This window comes from Gossypium hirsutum, chromosome D09, assembly GCF_007990345.1.
Source record: "Gossypium hirsutum isolate 1008001.06 chromosome D09, Gossypium_hirsutum_v2.1, whole genome shotgun sequence".
Classification (NCBI taxonomy): domain Eukaryota; kingdom Viridiplantae; phylum Streptophyta; class Magnoliopsida; order Malvales; family Malvaceae; genus Gossypium; species Gossypium hirsutum.
Window position 1 is genome coordinate 26,230,221 of NC_053445.1, and position 8,693 is coordinate 26,238,913.

Sequence of the window (8,693 nt, forward strand, 5' to 3'; positions counted from 1 at the left end):
ACATTAATGATTCGAAACTGATAGTATATCTGGAATGAATGTAGGTTTGGGCGACGAGCTGTTCACTCGATTTCACAGACAGGTGTGTAGCTGTACACCATAAGTTAATACTATTGTTAATTTGAAAGAGTGTCTGTAACCACACTAGCTCCGCTATGAGTCGGCAAAAGCCGAAAAGCTGAAACTTCTGCATTTGAGGCCTCACGAGCGTGTGATCACTCGTGTGGATAAAATGAGCCCACAACTGATGGTAGTAGACCGTAAAAGCCACCACGAGTGTTCTCGTGCACTTGGGCCGTTATGGGTCTTGCAGGGTCGAAATGGGCTGTGTGGGCCCTACACTGAAAAATTTTACGAAAAAGGGTCGAAACTATATTGGGCTATGTTGTTCAGATGGTCGTCGTTGGAATTAGGCCAAATGGGCCACACGAGCATGTGGGCACATTTGAGCCGAAAACTGAGCTTGAAGCCCATTTGCACTATTTTGATCAAACGAATTATCTGTATCGCTCAAGGTGACATTAGGCCTTTGGATAGGTCATAAATTACCGAAGAAACCTTGACCGGTAAATTACTGAAATACCCTCGATGGGTAAATTACCAAAATACCCCTAGGAGATAAGATGATTGTTATAGCCTTATGCTATGTATGACCGTATGCTTTATGATATTCATTTGACTGCTATAGACTATGACATATTGCATCCACGTATAATTTATGACATGGCATACTGCATAGGTTGAGTTTCTATTATGGAGGAAGTACTGTTACTGGTGGCTCTGCCACAATTATTGTTACTGGTGGCTTTGCCATATATACTATACCGGCAGCTCTGCTCGATATTATTACTGGCAATTACGTTGCAATATTGGTGGTGGACTGGGTGGGTCGACTTTGTCCACACATGGTGTGTAGGGTTGGTACGGGTTGTGTGTTTGGCTGGATTGGGGTGGGTTTGCATACTTACACCATACTGATACTATAATGGCTTTAGGCCCACGCTGTTTCTATATTGGGCTAAGGCCAGCACTGTACTAATATTGTATTGGGCTAAGGGGCACACTAATCCTGGAAAGGGCTCAGGCCCAGATTGTTACTACATGATAGGAGATTACACACTAAGTTCTCGTAACTCACCCTTTTCTTCTGACTGTGCAGGTAATCCCCAACTTTAGATGATTTGGAGCTGCGAGGGACTCATAGGTGGCCACACGTTTGCCAATATTTGATTTTTTCTAGACTAGTTATTTAAAATTTACTTTAGAGTGATTTTTCTATAATAAGGCCTCTAGTATTTTAATTCTCTTTTATTTGGGTTTTAATTGTTTAGTTTGAGCTACTTAGCGAAAAAAATAAGTTTTCACAACAAACACTGTTTTCAAGACAAATACGTATTTTCAAATTCAAAATAATCTTAAATGGACTAGCTTTCACAAATTTAAACCTCTAATAACAAGTTGTTTGTACCGCGTGGTGTTTTTTTATAACTTACCAAATGATTTTAAGAAGTAAGAACTAATTGGATTTTTACTGGACGATTTTCTCCATTAGTCTTTAATTTCATAAAACACTTCTATGAGACACGTCAGATTTGGCTGTAACGTCTAGGCGATGTTTGGGGGTTTACATTTAGTGGTATCAGAGCTGAGTTTACAAAACTCTATTGTGGAATGGGTTTGGAAATATTTGGAATTTTTGAAAAACTGTTTGGAATTATTTTATGAAGGTTGCAAGTGTGAGACACTGAGTCTCCAGTACTGAATCTGTAAGTTTCTATATACTTTAGACTACTTAAACTTAAAAACATTTAGAGATTACTGTAGATATTAGAACTGTACTGTGAAACTCTAGATAGAGGAAACTAAAATCGTAGGAGACTGTAAACTGTAGTGAGACCTCGATCTGCAAAAACAAACCTCTCATGATTATTTTCCATAATACATTTGTTAATAATTATTGAAATTATAAGCTGATACATAAGAATTTTTAAACAGATAATCGCATATCGAAATGAGCACAAGAAGAACTCGTGGAAGGGGTACACGGAGCCGAGAAGTTCTCGGGTCAAATCATCGATATCGGGCCATATGCCTGCTGAGGAAGCACGAGCCTCACCAGTAATTGAGACGGGGTCTTTTGATCGAGCAGCTGGGGATGATGCTTATCCCAAGCAATGCTCTGCGTTCTAGAGAGGGTTGCTGGAGCTAGTACTGGAACAGTGGGCCGAGGGTCAATTTCAGAATGACTCTGGTCTATAGGAGTGGAGATTTTCACAGGTATTTTTGGAGTAGCTCCAAATGTGGCGGAGTATTGGTTAGAAGCGACTAAACGGATAATGGATGATCTTGACTGTACTGTGGAGCAAAAATTAAAGGGGGCAGTGTCTTTACAGCGAGATGAGGCCTACCAATGGTGGCTTACCGTGAGAAAGGGTATGCAGGCTGATCGTGAGACGTAGGACTTCTTTAAGGTGGCTTTTGAAGGGAAGTGCGTGGGTGCAACTTATGTGGACGCCCGCCGAAAGGAATTTCTGAGCTTGGCCCACGGGAGTAAGACAGTGGCAAAATATGAGGTAGAATTCTTGCGGTTGAGTCGGTATTCCCGAGGGATTGTAGCAACTGAGTATGAATGTTGTGTACATTTTAAGGATAGTCTTCGAGACGAGTTAAGGGTATTTATAGCTCTGCAGAGGAAGCGAGATTTTGCTGCTCTTGTAGAAAAGCCAAAGATTACTGAAAAAGTCAAGCACTCGGAGCGCCAGAATCGTGAAAAAGATAAGGGTAAGAATAAGAGGGATTTTGGGCCCTCAAGTTTTTCTAGGAGGCCTATTAAGAAGGCTAGGTTTGATTGGTTGGTTTGGACTGGAGTTCCTGTTGCTATTGCTAGGCCGTAGTCTTGTGTTAATTATGGGAAATCTCATCAGGGTGAGTGTTGGAAGAGGACTGGAGCGTGCTTTAGATGTGGGTCCATGGATCACCGGATTGAAGATTGTCTTCAGAGGCCAGTTTAGATACAAGCTACGGGACCGGGGCATGTTCAGCTAGTGAGAGGTGGTCAACAGCCACCGAGAGGCCGTGGGTAGGTTAGAGGTGGAAACAGTATGGGACCAGGTTGTGGAGCCCCAGGTAGAGATACCGGTAACACTATAGTGAGACAACCAGCTCTGGTGTATGCTGCCCATCACCAAGAGGATGGAGACAATTCTGACGTCATAACCGGTACGTTCTTAATTCGTAGTGTACCCTACATTGCTTTAATTGATATTGGGTCTACACATTCGTACGTTTCATGCACTGTGTCGGGAGCTTTGGGTATTCAGTTCAAAAATATTGTTAGTGGGATAACTGTGATAAGTCCACTGGGATAGTCTGTAAGGGTAAATAAGTTATTCAGAGATGTTCCCCTTGAGGTCCAATGAGTAATTTTTCTAGTGGAATTGATGGAACTTTCGTTTGGCGAATTCGACCTTATTTTGGGTATGGATTGGCTGGTGAAACACCGAGCTAATTTGGATTGTGCTGCTAAGCGTATGGTTTTAAAGACTATTGAAGATGAGAAGGTGGTTGTGTTTGGGGAGCGTAGGGACTTTCTGTCTAATCTGATCTCTGGTTTAAGGGCAGAAAAACTGGTTCGCAAGGGTTGTGAGGCGTTTCTAGCCTATGTTAGTAGATTTGAAGTTGAGGGTCCTTCTGTTGAAGATTTTAGAACTATTAAGGAGTTTTTCGATGTTTTTCCTGATGAGCTCCCTAGATTGGCTCCGAACCGCGAAGTTGAATTTGGAATTGAGCTCCTCCCTAGAATAGATCCAGTGTCTACGTCCCTTATAGGATGGCAGGAAAGGAGTTGGTGGAATTAAAACCTTAAATCCAAGAGTTGTTGGGTTGAGGATTTATTCGACCTAGTGCGTCTCCGTGGGTAGCACTTGTGTTGTTCGTTAAGAAAAAGGATGAAAACATGCGCATGTGTATCAACTATCGATAATTGAATAAACTGACTATTAAGAATAAGTATCCTTTATCGAGGATAAACGATTTATTTTATCAGTTATAAGGAGCTTTGATTTTCTCCAAGATAGATCTTCGTTCTGGGTACCATCAGTTAAGATTTAAGGAGGTTGATTTGTATAAGACTGCATTTAGGACTCGTTATTGTCATTACGAGTTCCTAGTGATGCTGTTTGGGCTGACGAATGCACCAGCTGCCTTCATGGATCTAATGAACCAAGTTTTCCAGCCTTATTTGGATTGTTCGTGGTAGTCTTCATAGACGATATTTTGGTATATTCAAAAACTGAGGGTGAGCATGATGCACATCTTCGAGTTATTCTGTAGACTTTAAGGGAGAAACAACTGTATGCCAAGTTCAGTAAGTGTGAGTTCTGGATGCGAAAAGTGACATTTCTAGGTCTCGTAGTGTCTGCCGAAGGGATTAGGGTTGATCCTTGACAAATTGAAATTGTACTGGATTAGAAACCACCTAAGACCGTATCTGAGATTCAAATTTTTCTGGTTTTGGTAGTGTATTACAGACGTTTTTTTGACGGGTTTTCCTTAATTGCTGCACCTTTGACTAAGTTGTTACGTAAAGGGGTACCATTTAATTGGACTGATAAGCACCAAGAACGTTTTGAGAGATTGAAGAAAGTTTTGATTGAGGCCCCTGTTTTAATACAGCCAGTGTCTGGAAAGGAATTCACTGTTTACAATAATGGATCACATGTTGGCTTGGGTTTTGTACTGATACAGGAGGGTAAGGTGGTTGCTTATGCATCTCCACAGCTTAAGCCTCACGAGGCGAATAACCCAACTCATGACTTGGAGTTAGCCGCGGTGATATTTGCGCTAAAAATTTGGAGGCATTACGTATATGGTGAGAAGTATATTATCTACACAGATCACAAGAGCCTCAAGTACCTCCTAATCTCAGAAGGAGTTGAATCTTAGGCAGCGAAGATGGGTAGAGCAGATTAAGGATTACGACTGCTCGATTGAGTATCACCCTGGTAAGGCTAACGTGGTAGCTGACGTACTGAGTCGTAGGGCTGTATCTGATTTGAGAGCAATGTTAGCTCGTCTTAGCTTGTTTGATGATGTTAGGTTGTTAGCTGAGCTTCAAGTGAGACCGTCGTAGACTGAGCAAATTAAAATGAAGCAATTGGTGGATGAGTCACTGGTTTCTCATTTCTGACAAGTTGAGAATGGAGAGACTTCAGATTTTGGGTTGAATGGTGAGGGGGTACTGTGTTTCCGTGGAAGAGTTTGTGTACCGAAGGATTCTAAGTTAAGGTAGTCTACTCTGCGAGAGGCGCGCAGTAGTCCTTACGCTATGCATCCAAGCAGAAATAAAATGTATCGAGGTATTTGTGAGTTGTACTGGTGGTCTAGACTGAAACGTGAGGTAACAGATTTTGTGAGTAAGTGTTTAACTTGTCAGCAAGTGAAAGCTGAACATCAGTTACCGTCAGGATTACTCTAGCCAGTTAAGATTTCGCTTTAGAAATGGGAGAGAGAAACAATGGATTTTGTGAGTGCGCTGCCTTTAACGCTTACGAAAAAGGATTCGGTGTGGGTTATTGTGGATCGACTAACTAAATCTGCCCATTTTATTCCAGTTCCTACTGATTTCTCTTTGTAGAAGTTGGCTAAACTATATGTGGTTGAGATTGTAAGACTGCATGGAGTACCGGTTTCTATTGTACCTAGTAGAGATCCTCGTTTCACATCTTAGTTTTGGAAGAAGTTACACAAGGCTTTGGGTACAAGACTGGCTTTAGTATTGCGTTTCATCCTCAGACAGATGGTCAGTCAGAAAGGGTGATTCAGATACTGGAGGACATGTTGACAAGTATTATTGATTTTCGAGGTAGCTGGGAAGACTATTTGCCACTGGCAGAGTTTGCGTATAACAACAGCTATTAGTCCAGTATTCAAATGGCACCGTACAAGGCATCGTATGGTCGTAGGTGTCGTACCTCTACCTACTGGATTGAACTGGGTGAGCGGTGAGTTTTGGGGCCAGAATTAGTTTTTAACATTGAAAAAAAGGTAAAAGTGATTCGAGGCCGGTTGAAGGAAGCATCTGATAGACAGAAGTCTTATGCGGATCTTAAGCCCCAAGAGATTGAGTACTCTATGGGGGATTTTATTTTTCTCAAGGTTTCTCATTGGAAAAAGATACTAAGGTTTGGACGGAAGGGTAAGCTTAGCCCTAGGTGTGGGCCTTACCATATACTGAAGTGTGTGGAACCGGTCGCTTACCAACTTGACTTGCCTCTAGAATTAGACTGGATTCATGATGTGTTTCATGTCTCCATGTTAAGGCGTTATCGCTCTGATCCCATGCACATTGTTCCAGTGGAGGAAATCAAAGTTAGGCCAGATTCGACCTTTGAGGAAGAACCAGTACAGGAATTGCATCGCAAGGTTAAGGTACTAAGGAGGAAGTCTACTCCTTTAGTCAAAGTGCTTTGCATAACCACAGTTCAGAGGAAGCCACGTGGGAACCCGAAGAGGCGATGCGATAAAATACCCTCACCTTTTCTAATCAGGTAAATTTCGAGGCTGAAATTTTGTTAAGGGGTTTAGAGTTGTAACGCCCCAAATATTCAAGTTTCTAATTTCTGCATATTTTCACACAAATTGCTTGTTTGCTTTAATGGTTAAGTGATTTGGGTGTGTATGGGGGTGTTTGAGAAGCCTGGGTCCAAGTATTGGCTTTTGTAGAATTTTTAAATTTTGCTCTGAAAAGGATCTAGACGCTAGCACCTAGGTCTTATTAATTATTGTGCTTGTCTTTTGTCACAAAAAAGCCTTGTAATGCAATGGGGAGGCGTTACAAGTGTGGCAGGAGGTCTGCGGTTCGAGTGTTGGCGTTGTATAGGGGGCTTTTATTTTGCAGCTAGGGTGGCTAGAGTTTGTGTTGTAGTAGAAGTCTGAGGGTTGAAGAGTTTATTTGGTCATGGAGATATTGTGGGAGTAAGTTGTGGAGAAGATTTTGGAGAGATTGGTTGAGTGAATCAAGGAAGTTGGAGTGTGGGGGAGTGTGTGTGTCGTTTGGGGAATCTTGTTTTTAAAATTCGGCTAAGGGGGTGTTTGGGGTAATGCATTTCGATTTTGGTCAATGTAGGTGCCGAGTTTTCTCTTTAGTTTTTGGGAGTTTTGGTTTTTTTCTTGCTTTTTTCTCTAAGAGTCGAAACTAAAATTGACCACCCGTACATCTCTTTGTCAAGTTTCTACTAGTCTTTTTGTGCTACGAATTGACCATTCATGTCATTTCTTCTATACATCATTGTTTTTCTTTTTCTATATTCTTGGCCGAACCTTCCTATCTCTTCTTTTAATTTCTGTTCATCTTCTATCTTGGGCTGGCCGAATATCTCTATTGTTAATCCTTCTCTGCGTTAATCTTCTGTAAAGGTTCTGACTATCGGTAAATGATCAAAAGTTATTCTCTGCTTTTCTTTTAAAAGACCGTATGCTCTGGTGTTCTTCTATTCTTTTTCAAAACCGAATAATCATACTGACCAATTGTTATTTAATTTCTCTCATACTGCTCTCATTACGATTCAAGAGGGTTTCACGGAAGTGCAGAGGCATCTAAGATTCTTCTTTTGCCTTTCAATCGAATATTTGAAGGGGTAGGTTGGTTGTTCATCGATGGTGTTGCATTTTTTATTGGCGTCTTAAGTCTTATTCTTGCTAACAATCCAGTCTTATAGGTTTCTTTATTTAGGAAAATAATTGGCGAGGTCGTGAGATCCGTTCTTAGTTGGCAATCCGAGAGCATTAAGCAATTCTCATTCGTTCAAGGTGAGTAGAGAGTGGCGATTTGCGTTTAAGTATTGTGAACATTAATGATTGGAAACTGATGGTATATCTTGAATGAATGTTGGTTTGGGCGACGAGCTGTTCACTTGACTTTGCAGACAGGTGTGTAACTGTACACCATAAGTCAATACTGTCATTAAGTCGAAATGAGCCATGTGGGCCCAATAGGCTCGCAGGCCCTACACGAAAAAAATTTATGAAAAGTAGTCGAAACTGAATTGGGCTATGTAGGTCACACGGCCGTAATTGGAGTTTGGCCAAATGGGCCACACGAGCTTGTGGGCCCAATTGAGCCAAAAATCGAGCTTGAAGCCCATTTGCACTGTTTTGATCAAACAGATTATCTGTATCGCTCGAGGAGACTCTAAGCCTTTGGATAGGTCTTAAATTATCGAAATAACCTCGAGGGTAAATCACCGAAATACCCTCGATGGGTAAATTATCAAAATACCCCTAGGAGATAAGATGATTGTTATGGCCTTATGCTATGTATGACCGTATGCTTTATGATATTTATTTGACTGTTACAAACTAGGACATATTGCATCCACGTATAATTTATGACATGACATACTGCATGGGTTGGGCTTCTGTTATGGAGGAAGTACTGTTACTGGTGGCTCTGCCACAATTACTGTTACTGGTGGCTTTGCCACATATACTATACTGGCAGCTCTGCTGCGACATTATTACTAGCAGCTATGCTGCAATATTGGTGTGTGGGCTGGATGGGTCGACTTTGTCCTCACATGGTGTGTAGGGTTGGTACAGGTGGTGTGTTTGGCTGGATTAGGGTGAGTGGGTCAAATTTGGCCCCACACTGATACTGTAATGGGCTTAGGCCCACACAGATTCTATATTGGGCT

At 41.6% G+C, this 8,693-nt stretch overlaps 1 protein-coding gene across 1 annotated transcript; it reads left to right on the forward strand.

The window, feature by feature from the left end:
- The first annotated feature begins 3,101 nt into the window (after positions 1–3,101).
- LOC107892674 (uncharacterized) lies at positions 3,102–6,552 on the forward strand. The gene is made up of 6 exons (XM_016817735.1): positions 3,102–3,219; positions 3,433–3,843; positions 4,520–4,755; positions 4,931–5,116; positions 5,636–5,695; positions 6,046–6,552. Exons 1-6 carry the CDS (start codon positions 3,102–3,104, stop codon positions 6,550–6,552), a joined length of 1,518 nt encoding a protein of 505 aa, XP_016673224.1.
- The last annotated feature ends 2,141 nt before the right edge of the window (positions 6,553–8,693 follow it).

Bases quoted from the DNA above. Each gene is read 5' to 3' on its own strand.
- LOC107892674 (XM_016817735.1), top strand. From the start codon at position 3,102: ATGGGACCAGGTTGTGGAGCCCCAGGTAGAGATACCGGTAACACTATA. The intron at 3,844-4,519 runs GTTGGTGGAATT...TGGTTTTGGTAG, and splicing joins TATAGGATGGCAGGAAAGGA to TGTATTACAGACGTTTTTTT. The intron at 5,696-6,045 runs GTACCTAGTAGA...ATTGAAAAAAAG, and splicing joins ATGGAGTACCGGTTTCTATT to GTAAAAGTGATTCGAGGCCG.